This window comes from Rhineura floridana, chromosome 11 (genome assembly GCF_030035675.1).
Source record: "Rhineura floridana isolate rRhiFlo1 chromosome 11, rRhiFlo1.hap2, whole genome shotgun sequence".
Taxonomy (NCBI): Eukaryota; Metazoa; Chordata; class Lepidosauria; order Squamata; family Rhineuridae; genus Rhineura; species Rhineura floridana.
Window position 1 is genome coordinate 12930461 of NC_084490.1, and position 18258 is coordinate 12948718.

Sequence of the window (18258 nt, forward strand, 5' to 3'; positions counted from 1 at the left end):
CAATTTAAGCATAAGCTTTCACTTCATAGGTGAAAGCATCTTAAAGTTTGGGGTTTTTATTAATTATTTTTAAAAAACAGGTTTGAAGTGTCTAGGCTTTTCCTTGAATTATACTTTGGGGAAGGTGCTGAGAACCTTCTCAGATGGAGTTACAAAAATTAATCCAGTTTGTTTGCAGATTTAGCTATTTATCTTCAGCCATACATTCCCTACAGCTAGCATCCTATCAATATCATGGATTGCTTCAAGACAACCTGTTTATTGACCATTCATTTGGATTTGTTTGTGGGGAGGCTAGATGGCATTGCATCAAGCAAGTGGTTTCCTGTGCTTGTCCAGTGCTTTTCCTTATTGCAAAAAGTCCAGTCTTTAGAGGAAGCGGGTTTATTGTGCAAAACCTTCCAATTCATTGTAATTATGTAAGCTGAACTTGCTGGTGATTGAATCTCACCCCAAAACAGTGGCAGCCTGGAAGTGCCCATGGTCTCCACAAGCCATCACTATTAAGAACATAAGAACATAAGAAGAGCCTGCTGGATCAGGCCAGTGGCCCATCTAGTCCACCATCCTGTTCTCACAGTGGCCAACCAGGTGCCTGGGGGAAGCCCGCAAGCAGGACCCGAGTGCAAGAACACTCTCCCCTCCTGAGGCTTCTGGCAACTGGTTTTCAGAAGCATGCTGCCTCTGACTAGGGTGGCAGAGCACAGCCATCATGGCTAGTAGCCATTGATAGCCCTGTCCTCCATGAATTTGTCTAATCTTCTTTTAAAGCCGTCCAAGCTGGTGGCCATTACTGCATCTTGTGGGAGCAAATTCCATAGTTTAACTATGCGCTGAGTAAAGAAGTACTTCCTTTTGTCTGTCCTGAATCTTCCAACATTCAGCTTCTTTGAATGTCCACGAGTTCTAGTATTATGAGAGAGGGAGAAGAACTTTTCTCTATCCACTTTCTCAATGCCATGCATAATTTTATATACTTCTATCATGTCTCCTCTGACCCGCCTTTTCTCTAAACTAAAAAGCCCCAAATGCTGCAACCTTTCCTCGTAAGGGAGTCGCTCCATCCCCTTGATCATTCTGGTTGCCCTCTTCTGAACCTTTTCCAACTCTATAATATCCTTTTTGAGATGAGGCGACCAGAACTGTACACAGTATTCCAAATGCGGCCGCACCATAGATTTATACAATGGCATTATGATATCGGCTGTTTTATTTTCAATACCTTTCCTAATTATCGCTAGCATGGAATTTGCCTTTTTCACAGCTGCCGCACACTGGGTCGACATTTTCATAGTGCTGTCCACTACAACCCCGAGGTCTCTCTCCTGGTCAGTCACCGCCAGTTCAGACCCCATGAGCGTATATGTGAAATTAAGATTTTTTGCTCCCATATGCATAATTTTACACTTGTTATATTGAATTGCATTTGCCATTTTTCTGCCCATTCACTCAGTTTGGAGAGGTCTTTTTGGAGCTCTTCGCAATCCCTTTTTGTTTTAACAACCCTGAACAATTTAGTGTCATCAGCAAACTTGGCCACTTCACTGCTGACTCCTAATTCTAGGTCATTAATGAACAAGTTGAAAAGTACAGGTCCCAATACCGATCCTTGAGGGACTCCACTTTCTACAGCCCTCCATTGGGAGAACTGTCCGTTTATTCCTACTCTCTGCTTTCTGCTTCTTAACCAATTCCTTATCCACAAGAGGACCTCTCCTCTTATTCCATGACTGCTAAGCTTCCTCAGAAGCCTTTGGTGAGGTACCTTGTCAAACGCTTTTTGAAAGTCTAAGTACACTATGTCCACTGGATCACCTCTATCTATATGCTTGTTGACACTCTCTTTTTTTTTTTTTATATAATTTTTATTCAAATTTTTCCAAAAACAAACAAAACAAAGTAAGAAAAAACATAACAATATTACAACAAAAAATGAAAATAAAATGGTTGACTTCCGATTTGTCACAGATCAGCTATAAGTATATAATATACATCAAACCTGTCCCTTAATATATATACATACAAAATCCCTTTTCTCCATAAGCTGTCTTAATTAATCATCAAATCCCAGTATCATCATTTTATTTTGATCTTTCGACAAAAAGTCTAAGAGAGGCTTCCAATCCTTAAGGAATGTATCTGTCGATTTTTCTCTAAGTAAACACGTCAATTTATCCATTTCTACTAAGTCCATTAATTTCAATAGCCATTCTTCCATTGTTGGTATTGAATCCATTTTCCACTTTTGTGCATATAATAATCTTGCTGCCGTAATCATATATAATATTATTCTTCCATATTTCTTTTCTATTTGTTTATCCATAAAGCCCAATAAAAAAAATTCTGGTTTTGACTGAATATTTATTTTTAAAATTTTTTGCATCTTCCTGCCTATCTGTGCCCAGAATAATTTTGCCTTTTTACATGACCACCACATATGATAAAAAGATCCTTCTTGTTGTTTACATTTCCAACAAACATTAGAGACATTACTATACATTTTTGACAGCTTTTCTGGAGTCATGTACCAACGGTACATCATTTTATAAAAGTTTTCTTTAAGATTATAACATAATGTAAATTTCAAACCTTTTTTCCACATATTTTCCCATTGATCCATTTGTATGTTATGACCAAAATTTTTTGCCCACTTTACCATGCACTCTTTTACTTGTTCTTCCTCCATATCCATTTTCAATAAAAGTTTATACATTTTTGCAATTATGTTTTCATCATTTGTACACAAACCTATTTCAAAATCAGATTTATTTATTTCAAACCCATACATTTTCTTGTCCATTTTATATCTTTCTAACAATTGTAAATAGGCAAACCAATGAAAACTATATCCTTCCTTTATCAATTGTTCTCTCTCTTTCATTATGTGTTCTCCATGTACATTTTCTAATAGTTCTTGATAAGTTAACCATTTCTCTTTTCCAGACATTTCTCTTCTATAAAACGCTTCTTGACTTGAGACACATAATGGTATTTTCGAATAAAACCTTGGTTTATATCTATTCCATATTTTCAACAGAGGACGTCTTATAAAATGATTATTAAAGTCTACATTTACTTTTACTTTGTCATACCATAGATATCCATGCCATCCCCACTTCAAATTGTGGCCCTCCAAATCCAATAGTCTTTTATTCCTCAATAAGATCCATTCCTTTATCCAGACTAAACAGCAGGCAGCAAAATAAAGTCTCAAATTTGGTAATCCCAGTCCTCCTCTTTCTTTAGCGTCTTGAAGTAATTTAAATTTAACTCTTGGTTTTTTTCCTTGCCATACAAATTTAGAAATATCTTTTTGCCATTGTTTAAAAGGTAAATCAGAGGATATTACAGGTATTGTTTGAAACAAAAACATCATTCTCGGTAATACATTCATTTTTATCACAGATATTCTACCCATTAATGACAGTTGTAGTTTATCCCATCTTAGCAAATCTTTCTTAATCTCTGTCCATAATTTTTCGTAATTATTGTGAAACAACTTTGAGTTTTTATTTGTCATGATGATGCCTAGATATTTCAACTTTTTTTCTATTGTAAAATCTGTCTTGTCCATTAACTCTTTCTGTTCCCTTAAAGTTAAATTTTTCACCAACATCTTTGTTTTTTGATTGTTGATCTTAAATCCTGCTAAAGGTCCAAATTCTTTTAATTTGTCCATCAGTATATGAATTCCTTCCAAAGGGTTTTCTAGTACAATTATCAAATCATCAGCAAATGCTCTCAATTTATATTCTTCTTTTTTTATTTTTAATCCCGAAATCCTTTTATCTTGCCTTATATCTCTAAGCAGCACTTCTAAAACCAGAATAAATAAAAGGGGAGATAATGGACATCCCTGTCTTGTACCCTTTTGTATTTCACATGAATCCGTTAAGTCTCCATTAACAATTATCTGGGCCTTCTGTGATGTATAAATCGATCTGATCCATTTTATAAAGTTGTCTCCAAAGTCCATTTGCTCCAAAACCTGGAACATAAATTTCCAATTCAAATTATCAAATGCTTTTTCAGCATCTAAAAAAATCAGAGCTGCTTGTTTATCATTTCGTTGTTCTAAATATTCCAACACATTCAAAACATTCCTGACGTTGTCACGTAATTGTCTTTTAGGTAAAAACCCTGATTGATCTTCCTGAATAAATTGTTGCAATATTATTTTCAATCTTTCAGCCAAAATCATTGTAAAAATTTTATAGTCATTGTTCAGTAGAGATATTGGCCGATAATTTTTTGTTTTAGTTAAATCTTGGTCCTCTTTAGGTATTAATGTTATATTAGCATTTTTCCAACTATCCGGTATCTTTCCCTCTTGCAAAATAGAATTCATTGTAGACTGTAAAGGTAGCAGGAGTTCTTCCTCCAAACATTTATAATACATTGCAGATAGCCCATCTGGTCCTGGTGCCTTTCCTAATTTAATTTTATTTATAGCTTCAGATATCTCTCTTGACGTAATAGGGCCATTAATAACTTGTCTCTGAAAATCTGTAATTTTAGGCAAATTCTGTTTAAATAAATACTCTTCTATTTTTTCAGATGGAATTTCTTGACACTTATACAATGTTGAGTAATATTGATGAAAAATCTTTTTGATTTTTACATTGTCTGTCAGCGTCTCATCTCCTTCTTGTATCTTTAAAATAATATTTTTTTGACGTTCTTTTCTTAATTTATATGCTAACCATTTCCCAGGTTTATTTGCAAATTCAAAAGTCCTTTGTTTAGCAAAATTTAATTTCCTTTCAATTTCTCTAACTGTCAACATTGATACTTGCTTCTGTAACATTTTAATTTGATTTACAATAGAAACTTTAGCTGGATTCTTTTTCAATTCTTCCTCTTTTTGTTTTATTTCTTCCAAAATTAATTGCATTTTCTGTTGTTTCTTTTTTTTTAATTCAGAATTACATTTAATAAAGTATCCCCTCATAAATGCCTTACTTGTATCCCAAACAATATTTTCACTTGTTCCTTTATGTAAATTATATTCAAAGAACTCCTTTAATTTCTTCTTACATTCTTGTACTACTTTATCATTCTGTAATAAAGATTCATTTAGTCTCCATCTAAATCCAAGATTTTTTTTTTTTAAAGTTAATATCACAGGATTATGGTCCGAAAAAGTTTTTGGTAATATATCCATTTTAAAAATATCCTTCGCTAAAATTTTTGACATCCAAATCATATCAATCCTCGAAAATGTTTTATGTCTTTCTGAAAAATAAGTAAATTCCTTTGCATTATCATTTATATATCTCCAGGTATCCACCAATTCTAGATGTTCCATGAGTTCAAAACAAATCTTCGGTAATTTACCTTGTGTCTCTTTGATATTTTTTTCAGAAAGCCTATCAATTTTTGGTGAGATTACCCCATTCCAGTCACCCATGACACACCAATGCTCATATGAAAACTCTGACAATTTTTCCATAAGTCCTGTATAAAACCTTGTTTTATCTTCATTGGGGGCATAAATACCCACTATCAAAATGTTTGTACCTTGTAAAGTAATTTCAACCCCCACAAATCTACCACTATCGTCCAATAATACCAATTTAGGAAGCAATTGTGGGTTAATATAGAGAACAACTCCATTTTTTTTTTTTGGTCCAGCTGAAATAAATTCTTCACCCAAATTTTTACAAATCAAATATTTAGAATCTTTCTTCTGAATATGAGTTTCTTGTAGACAAATTATATCCAATTTTAATTTTTTCAAATAATGAAACACTTTCTTTCTCTTCTGCGCCGTGTTGGCTCCATTTATATTCCAAGTTAGGTATTTGTAATCCATCGTTAAGCGTGTATTTTAAAATTTGCCTGATGCTCCTTTTGATCCATCATCTTCCTTCCCCTCCTCTGCGTATCCTTGTTGACTTTGTTTCCCAGGAACTGTATCCATATCTTTGAGTTTATCTTCTTCCATATCTTTTGAAGCTTTTCTCAAGAAGTCCCTTGCTTTTTGAACCGTATTCAATCTATATTTCTGTTGTCTGAATGTAAAAATCACTCCTTCTGGAACGTCCCACCTAAATTGAATTTTGCATTGCTTAAGTTTTTCTGTAAGGAAAGCATATTATTTTCTCTTACGTAAAAGTCTAATAGGAATTTCCTTCATCACCAGTATTTCCTTACCATCAATTTTAAAGGTATATTTAAAGTGTTGCTGTAAAACCATATCTCTGGTCGTTTTCTTTACGAAGTGAACAAGCACATCTCTTGGAATTTTTTTCATTGTTGCATATCTGGAGTTAATTCTATAAACTTTGTCTATTTCAAATTCCATCCTATCTTCATTCAAGTCCAGAAATTTTACTAAAGCATTAACAATTTTGTCTCTAATGTCTTCACCTGTTTCCTCTGGGATTGCACGGAATCTCAAACAATGCTCTTTATTTCTCATTTCAGTCATAGCTAAATAGTCCAAATTTTTTTCTAATTCCAGATTTAGTATATCTGTTCTATTCTCCAAGGTTTGTACCTTTTCTTTAGTATTTTTTGCATCCTCCTTTATTTGCCCAATTGTCCCTTTAATCTCATCCACTTGTGTTTTAATATAGTCTCTTATATCTGTCAATTCAGTTTTCATTTCATTCATTTCCTGTTTCATAGCATTGATCCCTTCCATTATTTTTTTAAACATTTCTGGGGGTATATCCTCTTCCTGTGTATCAATAGAACCTCTTCGCCCCTTGGTTGTTTTTTTAGTTGCCATTTTCAAAAAGAAGCCTTTAATTTCTAATATTAATCACTATTTCAGAACTTAGAGGCAATCTATTTCTTTTCTTTTTTCTCTCCACCGAAAAAAGAGTTAATATTCCAGGCCTATTATTGAAATCCAGCCAGCAGTTCTTATCTGCATCCAAGAATGCAAAACAATTCTGTTGCCAAGACTAAACAGTTATTAGCATATACGAGCAGCGGATTTATCCAAAAAGAAATAGTCCAAAGAGAAAATTAGTCCAAAATATAATAATTGCCTCTCATCCGTTTTTAAACTTTATAACTCCATATTCAAGCCAGCTTTTTGTCGTAAAAAAAGTATATAAGTTGTTTATATTTTCTTTCTTCCTTAATTATATTTAAAAGAGAAAAGGTATGACTCACCCAGGTTTCTCAGTTGCTGATTCATAAACAAATCCCTTTTATTGCAGTAATGTAAGCCGAATGATAAGATTTAGGTAGAAGTGGGCTCGCTGGTTAAGAACGTTTTAAAAAGAAAAAACGCTTCGCTTTATCCCAGTGCAGCTTGCGTGGAAGTCCAGACTCCGTCTTCAGCCGATCGGCTTGCCTTCTTATCTCAGGAATTTCCTGATCAATTCCAGCCGCCGACAGCTCAACGAAGTCTTGTGGGAGATCTGATCGGTTCTCCTATACCTTGGAGAACATTTGGGCCAGTCCAAGATTTCTCTTGGCTGGCTTTTAACCTGGAAAAAGCTTCCTCTGAGGCAGAGCTCCCTCAGAGACAACCACCAGCCAGCACCACTTCCCGGAAGTCCCGCTTGTTGACACTCTCAAAGAATTCTAATAGGTTACTGAGACAGGACTTTCCCTTGCAGAAGCCATGCTGGCTCTGCTTCAGCAAGGCTTGTTCTTCTATGTGCTTAGTTAATCTAGCTTTAATAATACTTTCTACCAGTTTTCCAGGGACAGAAGTTAAGCTAACTGGCCTGTAATTTCCGGGATCCCCTCTGGATCCCTTTTTGAAGATTGGCGTTACATTTGCCACTTTCCAGTCCTCAGGCATGGAGGAGGACCCGAGGGACAAGTTACATATTTTAGTTAGCAGATCAGCAATTTCACCTTTGAGTTCTTTGAGAACTCTCGGGTGGATGCCATCCGGGCCCGGTGATTTGTCAGTTTTTATATTGTCCATTAAGCTTAGAACTTCCTCTCTCGTTACCACTATTTGTCTCAGTTCCTCAGAATCCCTTCCTGCAAATGTTAGTTCAGGTTCAGGGATCTGCCCTATATCTTCCACTGTGAAGACAGATGCAAAGAATTCATTTAGCTTCTCTGCAATCTCCTTATCGTTCTTTAGTACACCTTTGACTCCCTTATCATCCAAGGGTCCAATTGTCTCCCTAGATGGTCTCCTGCTTTGAATGTATTTATAGAATTTTTTGTTGTTGGTTTTTATGTTCTTAGCAATGTGCTCCTCAAATTCTTTTTTAGCATCCCTTATTGTCTTCTTGCATTTCTTTTGCCAGAGTTTGTGTTCTTTTTTATTTTCTTCATTTGGACAAGACTTCCATTTTTTGAAGGAAGACTTTTTGCCTCTAAGAGCTTCCTTGACTTTGCTCGTTAACCATGCTGGCATCTTCTTTGCCCTGGCGGTACCTTTTCTGGTCTGCGGTATGCACTCCAGTTGAGCTTCTAATAGAGTGTTTTTAAACAACTTCCAAGCATTTTCGAGTGATGTGACCCTCTGGACTTTGTTTTTCAGCTTTCTTTTTACCAATCCCCTCATTTTTGTGAAGTTTCCTCTTTTGAAGTCAAATGTGACCGTGTTGGATTTTCTTGGCAATTGGCCAGTTACACGTATGTTTAATTTAATAGCACTGTGGTCACTGCTCCCAATCGGTTCAACAACACTTACATCTCGCACCAGGTCCCGGTCCCCACTGAGGATTAAGTCCAGGGTTGCCGTCCCTCTGGTCGGTTCCATGACCAACTGGTCTAGGGAATAGTCATTTAGAATATCTAGAAACTTTGCTTCTTTGTCATGACTGGAACACATATGCAGCCAGTCTATGTCCAGGTAGTTGAAGTCACCCATTACTACCACATTTGCTAGTTTGGATGCTTCCTCAATTTCATATCTCATCTCCAGGTCTCCCTGAGCATTTTGATCAGGGGGACGATAGATCGTTCCCAGTATTAAGTCCCTCCTGGGGCATGGTTCGTTCTGTTAGTAAACTCAGATGTCAAGTGCCAACTGGAACAAGGTTACTGAGAAAAAAGGAGATCTACCTGTTCAGGGGAACTCATTAGCTTTTCAGGTGTACACATAAAGGACAGTTCCTTCTAAAACAAGCATGCACACAAAACCACAGATGACTGAGCATGTCAGTACCCAAGGAATACTGACTGTCAATTGGTAAAGAAAATTGGAAAGGGGAGGAATTTTCTACTAAAGGAAGACATGATTGGCTGGAATCCTGAACAGGAGTATTCCTATTAAATGAGAATATACCACACCCTTTTGTTGAAAATCTTGTTTCTCCTAATATGGGCTTAACTTCCACATCCACACAGACATACCATCACTGTGCTCCATGAGTTTCTCTTAACAACTCGGTTATTTCTTTTTGTATTCCTCCAGTATTTTCTTTCCCAATAAACGGCTGCTTATTCTTAATATAGACTAGTTACCCATCACATCTCTTAATCACTCCTTTTTATATATGGTGAAGGTGATCTCAGAGGTGCAAGTACAAAATCAGATGGTAATTAATGCAGGTAAAATGCATAGAGTCATAGGGGTTGGAAGGATCCACTTATCTAATTCACTCTGCAGAGCAATACGGATTTCCTCATAAACCAAGTCTAGTGAAATTTTAAATGAATTAAAATTTTGAAATGACTAACTTGAAAAAGCTATCAGACCTGAGCCACTAGCAAAAAATGTTCACAGTGGTGTGTAGCAATGGAAATGTACACATACTAATCAGGGGCAAACATGTAAGACAGATAAGATTCCTGCCACCCCCTGAGCCCAAAAACACCTCTACAGATAAGCAACAATGAACAAAACAAACACAGCCTTATAAACATGTTTATGCACATAATTGGAGGAAAATATCATTACAACATGGATGTGATAGTTCAGAGTGATCATCAGAAGGAGAGAGTATTACAACACATTACAGTTAAAACAAGATAACAAGCATTTGAATTCCAGTCCTATACATCTCAGACCTTATCTCCCAGGTAACTATGTACAAGTTTGTTAATGTCACAGCCAGAGCCATAACAACATGTATGAAGGGGGTGTTGCTGTGTGACAGAACAATGGTAACATATGTAATAATCTCAAGTGGGTAGGTATAGTAACCGTTAACAACAGCAAAAACTCTCTTGTTGAGAGAGAAAATGACTTCGAAAGGAACTGGTTGTAACTGGAGCATTTACTCTTAGTCCCAACTGTAGGCTTCCCCACCCCCCTTTTAAGGTTTGCAAAGTCTGGGATTTTCAGGAAATTTAACACCCACAGGACTTCAATGAGTTCTAGCCTGTGGGTTCTTTTGAAAACCTCAGCTCTGCAACAAGCATTTCTGTCCAGCGCAGCAAAGCTTCATGCCTAATCTGGATTTTCAAAAAGGCCTAAAGTATCAACATAAATTACAGTTTACATTCTCTTAATTGTATAGGCCCTGTTGCCTCCTGTGTGCTGTTCCAAATCATTGGCAGGAGAGGCAAAGGAAAAGAAGCTGTTGCCAGGCTCGTCCAGTGGTGGAGAGGAGGCAAAGAAGGGTTTGAAATGGAAGTCCCCCTCACCATGCCGGCCCTGGATAGGTGTTGTTTTCCCAGAGAGCCTGGCAGCATTACCTAGAACATGTGAGCAAGAGACATGGCATTAGTTAGGGGGCTTTGATCTCCTATAAATAAGCCATTATTGGCCACAGTAGTATGTTAACGCAGACAGAGAACAATCCAACTTGTATTCATGCTGGGCTGAGGGGAGTTGGATATGGCGGACTCCCCACTGAGCTGGCAGGGTCCGGGCTCCACCAGCGGAAGCCCCTGTCGGCTCAGCTGGGGGTCTGCCAGGGAAGTCCAGCCCAGTGGAAGGAGTGTCGGCATAAAGCCAGAAAAGGGGTGTTCTGGGGGCATGTTGAGGGGCTGAGGGGGGGCTTACACAATATCCAATTCCCATTTGGAGCACTCCTGTGGGTCCCAATCCAGGCCAAAGTTACACAGGTCAGTGTAAGAAAATACTTGCGATAGAAGTCAACAGGGAGTGCTTACTCACCAGTAGGGGTATTCATGAGAGCCGGCTTTCCTTTTCCATTTGTGCACGCAGCTCCCAGCTGAGCCAACATTTAGCCGGCCCAGGGCTCCCAAACGGCAATGGATGCCGCAAAGCTTCCAGCTGGCTCCTCCGCCGGCACCCCTTCCGCTGGCTTCCCATGAGTTGGATTGCTCTGTCAATATGTGGTATTCATCCAAGTTTTCCTCAGAGTAGACCCGTTGAAACGAATGGATATAACTAACTTAATTCCATTAATGTCAATTGGTCTACTCAGAGTAGAATTTATTTGGATACAATCTACAATAAGGCCCATACTAGACCTGATGTAGGAGATTCATTACCCCTGAGCAGTTCCACTGAATTCAGCTGGGCTACTTTCTTGGGAGGAATAGGTGGTGGATTAAAGTCTAAAAGCAGTCTGAAACTATCGTTTGAGGGCTTCCGCCTATATTCAGTACTGCACAATGTACACAAATAGACAGTAAAACATTCAATATATACAGATAATCAGGAAAGGGGGGATGTTAGTTACACTGTGATAAAAACACAGAAGCGTAACATGATTAGGATATATTCAGTGAATATGATAATCAAGAGGTTTAAAAACAAAATTCAGATAAACAGAGGTTCTTTTGTTTTAGGAGAGACAGAAAAAATTAGTAACGAGCATAATGTAAGAAGTATTTGGGGCAAAGTTGTACTTTTCTAGTGCACATAGGATTTCCCCATCATTCCTATGTCTCCTCACACTGCCCTATATGCAAAAGTTAATTGCACTGAAAATGCTAATACATATGAGCTACCAAACTGAAGGACCACTGTCCTTACCCAAAGGGAAACCAAAGACAGCAGGCTGAGGCATCATAGGAGGCTCTTGGCCTGCCTCATGGCTGGCCACAGCAATGTTTCGTAAGCGCAAGCTATCATACAGGCCCTGCAGTTTCTGATATTGCCGGTTGCGCTCCATGAGTTTCTCCGAAAGCTCGGTGAATTTCTTTTTATATTCCTCCAGTACTTTCTTTAGGGAGGAGACCTCACTTTTCATGGATGTCAGCTCCATATCTTTGCTCTGGAGTTGCTGAGTGTAGACTTTCTCCATCTGTTTCAGGTGGCCCTCTGCCTTGCTATAGGTATATTCTTGGTACAAGCGCTCTTGGTGAACCTGCAAGGATAGAAGAGAGTAAGCAGGAGGAATAAGAGCCATGGGAAATCAGGGTCAAAGAATATGCGATGCTCAGATGTGTCATTCCCCACCCCATCCCTTCATAAATTATTTTATTCTTTCTTTTTCTTCCTTTCTTTGTCAGCAGAAGTCAAACAGCTGGAGTGGGAGTCTTAACCATTTTGCCTCTGGTTTTTTTTTTCTGCTACAAATCCTGAGCTGCATCTCCTCTTGACAGGGAAAAGATAATGAGTACAGTTAAACTGTCAGAATCTTAAAACCTGCTGAGCGGTGAATACATCACAAAGGGATCTATGACATCAATTCAGCTGCTGAAGCAAGAAACCAGAGAACTTCAGCTTTTTTTTAAAGCATTATTGTTGTCCTCCTGCTTTAGAAGAGCATGGTTGCTCGTACAAGTCCTATTCAGAGTGCTCAGGTGTAGCTGTACACAGATTTACAAATCTACTACCTTTGAATCCATAAATTCTGAGCAGAAATTTACATACATAGATTTGGTAGCAAAATGTGGTTCTCAAACATCAAAGCTCAGAAATCCTGAGTTTTAGGAACTAAAATTCTTACTACACTGTATAAAATTTGGATTTTGTGTGGCAAAAATAAATGTATTCTCAGTTTGGTCTATTTATTACATCAATGTTATGGTTATGTGATAAGAAAATGTGGGATTTTTGTAGCACAAAGCACAGGAGGCCTAAATATAGTGGCCTGAGAAGACTCACTAATGACTTTATGAATAAGATGCTGTGTTTGTTTTCTGTCAAAGTAAGGCTGCAATCTTATACATACCAAAAATCTGGGAGTAGTCCCATTTAATTCATTGGGCTTATTTCTTAGTAGAGATGCATAAGATTGTACAGTAAGTTTAGTTTTCATTCCTGACAGAGATTCTTTGATAAACTCAAATGTATAATTTTTATTGTCTTCTTAGTCACTGAATTTGCATTCTCAACTTGAATTGTTTGTCAATTTTACAAAAGTGTGACATGTAAAAAAAAGTCATCCCATATATATGTATATGCAATTTTCCTATATTAAAACACGATTGTTGGGAGACCCATTCAAGCAATGTTCACCTGATATGTCCAAAAAGCCAAAGCCCTGGAACTGATGTCTAGAATAATCTCTGGCCTCAGTCCAGATAGGACCATGGCCTTATATTCCTCAGAAGGATTGAGTTCTGTTCTAACAATATCCAATTTGCCAGAGAGGGCACTGGTACAAGCAGGGCAGACCGCTGGTGAACGGCTAAACTCTCCACTGCCATGTTGGTCACAGAAAATATGTGAGCAGGCTGTGACCCATGCATAGCCTGAAAGCTTGACTCGGCACTTGCGGTAATTGCAAAGAAGTATATCCTCACAGACAGACATGTTGATGGAGCCAATGCAAATGTATTACAAGTACTTCCTATGAGATAGGAATGTATACCTATAAAATGAAAGAAGTATTAATGCCAAGATTTTCAAATTGCTTACAGGATTTGGATGCACAGCAGAGAAATATTAAGAACATTATTTATTTAGTACCAGATTACCTAAGATTGTCTCCTCCCATTACTATATATGTCAAATTCCCACAAGTAAAGTGAGGTGGGTGCCTACCAAGGACAGGACCTATTCATTAGTGGTAGGTCAGCTACGAGAGAACCTCCCCAGAAGCTTGTGTGTTGCTTTCTCTATGGTCTTTGTGGCACCTGGTGAAGACCTTTGTATTCACCCAGGTTTTTAAGTTTCAAAGCCACCCTGTGGCTCACACCTAGCCATCTATATTCAATGGCACACAGCCTCTGAACATGGAGGCTTCATTTGGCTTTCATGGCTAATACTGCCTTTGATAGATCTATCCTCAAATGAATTTGTTGAAGCCCCCTTTAAACCCATCTAAATATGTGATTTCTCAGAGGTGGGGGTCAGCCAGCCATTCCTTCTTTATTCCAGAATCCTAAGTGTAACCTGATATCTGTAACACTTGGGAGGGACCTATTCAATATGCATCTTAGAATGGAGTCTATAAGCTGACCTCATGGCTACAATATCAGCCTGATTTTGAACTGTTATTCCCCACCCCCATGTATGTAACATCATACCTGCTATGTCATGGAGAACTTGCCACTCTTTTGTGACATTTTAGTTGGTTCCCATGATGGTCTTTGCCCAACTGTAGATTGTTAAAGCGTTTTAAAAAATATGTATATAACTTTTAAAAACATGTCGAGCCCCCTTTTCAATCACAATACACATTAATTCAATACAAAAACAATAACCACTGTCTTTTCTTCCTCTGGTGGGAGACTAGAAATCTAACAGATGCACCTTTTCCATTCACAGAAATATCAGTGACAGATAGGAAAAAGATTCACCTGTTGTGCTTCAGCCTGTTGTACAACTGTCAAGGAGCACACAAAAGTAGCACTCTTTTTAATCACTAAAGTTAGGACGTGGCTATTTCTTAAAACGTGCCTATCCGCTTTCTGGCCAGTCTCTGTGATACGAATTTAGCCTTTTACACAATGGGATATTATGGACACGCATATGTAACCTTGTGAGGCAGTCATTAACCAACAGGAGTTGAAAGAAGAGCTAATGCTGTGATTGAAACGTCCCCCTTTAATTTCTTTTTTTTTAAGCATGGAAGAAAAGGCGGGGAAATGTGAAGAGCGCCGAGTCTCGCGTCACTCCTCTTTCAAGCCAACTTTTCAGGCTTTCCAGGCTTTTTGCTGAAGCTTTACCTGAGGCCCCAAAACAAATGTGTGTGTGTGTCGGGGGGAGAGAAGTGGATAAAGAAGAAAAGTGCTGGGGGGGGGGAACATACAACCAGCTGAAAGAAAGCAGGGTTAAAGACGGAAATACTGGTGTTGTTTTTAAAATTAGACATCCCTACTGCCACTTTACAAGAATAAAATATATTACTTTGCCCTTCACATGTCATTCAGTGACTCATACGAGCTGAAGGGGAAATTCTCCAGAACACAAAAGTTATTACCCTTCCCCCACCCCCCCCAAACCCCTCACACACATCCCAGCCCAGTACTTGCTTACTCAATTAGTTTTAGACCACATTCACACCATACATTTATTCCACTATTCCACTTTAAACAGCAATAGCTTCCCCCAAAAGAATCCTGGGAGGAACTGTAGTTTGTGAAGGGTGTTGAGAGTTGTTAGACCCCTATTCTCCTCATGATACAGCTACAATTCCCAGAATTCTCTGGGAAGAGGGCCTGTCTGTTAAACCATGAGGGGAATAGGAGTCTCCTAATAACCCTCAGCACCCTTCACAAACTACCCTTCTGAGGATTACATGAGGGAACCCATGACTGTTTAAAGTGGAATAATAGTGGAATAAATGTATGGTGTGAATGTGGCCTTAGCTACTATAATCAATTTGGTCAGGAAGAGAAAAGCTGCTAAGGCATTGGCACTCACCTTCTCCTCCCAACAGACTTAATCAATTGTATGAACTTGAAAAGCCAAATTTATTGTCTAGAGAGGGTAGCAAAATAACAAAACAGACAAAGTAAAGTGCAAGTTTTCAACTTCAGCAGAATTCTCCTTTAGGTTGCATGTTAACTGGGGGTGGGGAGGCAGAAGCATAATATGCAATTATACATAGTATGATGGAAGCCACAGCCATCATTTCACAATTATCCTCAGATTCCATTTTAAACAGGTGTGCCTCAGTCACGTTCACAAAATGACCTCTGAATATGCTCATTTTTATTTATTTATTTTTAAAAATGGTTAATTACATTCAGAGAATTTCAGATCAATGTGCGAACAATAAAAATCAAATTGTACAATGCTCTGACACTATGCCCTAAGTCAAGGTTCAAAACAATTACAAAACCATATTCAAAAATACAAATACCAAAGAAAGAAAATAAATATACAATAACATATATAAAAATCAGATACCATGTAAAGGAATCTCAAAAGCAATATACAAACTGGAAATCAAGTACAATACAAATATATCAAAACAATACACCAATCAGAACTCAAAAACAAAACATAAATAAATAAATGGTATACAAAATAACAATCTAGTATAGAATGTAAATTCTCCTTAAGAGTATTTTCCTTAGAGTAACACCTCCCCCCAAATTTAAAATTGTTGACTCCATTGTAGAACTAGACAAGTGCATTGTGCAGGGGGTTGGACTTGATGGCCTTATAGGCCCCTTCCAACTCTACTATTCTATGATTCAAAGATGCACCATTTTTTGCAATAGTAATTTTTGTAACTCAGAATGCATGAACCCTGCCCTGAACACTAGACACTTATTTATTCTAGGCAAACAAAATTGTGTGTCTTCCTTTTACAGCCATGTTTAGCTAAAGGATGTTCTTAGTATTCAGAAGGCTTTATACAGACTCGTGTGTCCCATGTTGTTATGTGTAAGCCTCATGGTGGAAAACCATACATTTGCAGTATTATATGGCTGAAAAACATCTCTGAACAGACACCCTCAATGATTTTAGGACACAGTGGGTCTAGCACAGTCACACGTGGCTTGGATTTGAGAAATCATGGACCCTTTCAAATTCTAAATTTCAAAAGGTGCATTTTAGACATGCAGGAAACAGAAACTGCTCCAATCTCAATAAAACTCTCAAAAGAACCATTGCACCTCATTCACTGTGCACAAGCACGTTCACATCAGCACGAAACCCGTTTGCTTACAAGAGCATTAGGGAAACTAAACTGCGATGTCCCTTGTGTTGGAATTGAACATTTTCTTGCCTTTGCTGGGAACATTATTCCAGCAGCAAACTTAAAACTTCGAAACATTCCATCTGCTTCCTAGATATGTATGGGCTTAGTATAAATAAGAATGACAATATGGACAGATTGTTTTCTGTTCCAAGGCTGGATTATTTTAATGAATTGCATGCGTAGCATCAGACTTGACACTTGACACATACCGTTTTGGAAGCAAGCCCCACTGAAATCAGCGGGGAACAATTACGACCAAAAATCTAACTACCCATTCCCTAAATGCACTGTAATTCTTTCCAAAGGTATAACAAGAATGGATGACAGAAACTAACCCATGATTACCAATGGATTTGATAGCACAAAGGACCAATGCTAACCCACAACCAATGAAAAAAAGGAAAGCAAAAGGGGAAGAAGCTAGACAGGCCAGGAAATACCAGCAGCCTCTCTTGGTATTGGCTGGGAAGACAAGCCAATCATTTCTCTTTGTTACATCAAGGCACGGATGCAGTTTGTAGAGAATTCACAGATTTGCTTCAGTGCTCTTGATCAAATACTAGTAGATTGAAACTGCCATACCTCATTGAGTTGCTGTGTGGTGAATAAGCATTTGTATGCTGAGACTATGTGTCTGTTACAATTTTTGTGTCATGCTAGGATGGCCGGTCTTTAGTTGTGATTCAATCATTGTAATTTTAATTGCATGAAAGAAACATACTCTGATGAGACTTGGCTGTCATTTAACACCTTGTATGGTTTTGAGGTAATCCACAGATATTTCCAACAGTGCAACAGAGACTGCAGGGTGGTCTTTGCACAGTGATGCAATGAACAGTTAGAGTGGATTTTTGTACAAAGCTGGAATCATAGCTGTTTTGTGCTTGCAGTAGTTTTCATAAAAAGCAACAACAAAAAATCTTATAGTAGTGTGCACTTTAGCATATGACAGCCACAAGGGTTTTTGTACTTACTGTTACATTTCCATTCTGCCTTTCTTCTAAAGAGCTCACCATAGCATAGAGGATCACCCCTCCCTACTTTATACTAAAACAGGTTAAGAGCTGGGGCTGAACTTGGGGGGGGGAGGTAAATATGTTGTCATGGAGGATTTGGACTGGGTTTGTGGCGCTGAGGGAGAGGGTTTAACCTTCCCTTTCTTACATCATATTCCCAATCTCAATCCCCCTTTTCCAAAAAACCCTCTAGTAGTTGTCACATGGAGGAATACTTACACGGGTGCCATAAAGAACCATAGCGATTGGCCCAGAGCTACCCAGCAAGGTTTGTGGGTGAGCAAGAGTTTGAATCTGCATCTCAGACAGTAGCCATTACAACACTCTCACTGCGTGATTGACTT

The 18258-nt window shown here is 38.1% G+C and overlaps 1 protein-coding gene across 2 annotated transcripts; it reads right to left on the minus strand.

Moving 5' to 3' along the window:
• Positions 1-9791: 9791 nt before the first annotated feature.
• Positions 9792-13552, minus strand: CCNB1IP1 (cyclin B1 interacting protein 1). 2 transcript variants are annotated; one of them, XM_061591098.1, is made up of 3 exons: positions 13256-13552; positions 11825-12158; positions 9792-10572 (listed from the first exon to the last, which is right to left on the minus strand). In XM_061591098.1, exons 1-3 carry the CDS (start codon positions 13550-13552, stop codon positions 10373-10375), a joined length of 831 nt encoding a protein of 276 aa, XP_061447082.1. In that variant the 3' UTR covers positions 9792-10372. The 2 variants fall into 2 exon arrangements, 1 of the variants encoding a protein (XP_061447082.1); XR_009758535.1 differs by lacking the exon at positions 13256-13552 and having other exon boundaries at positions 10487-10572; positions 10997-11917.
• Positions 13553-18258: the final 4706 nt, after the last annotated feature.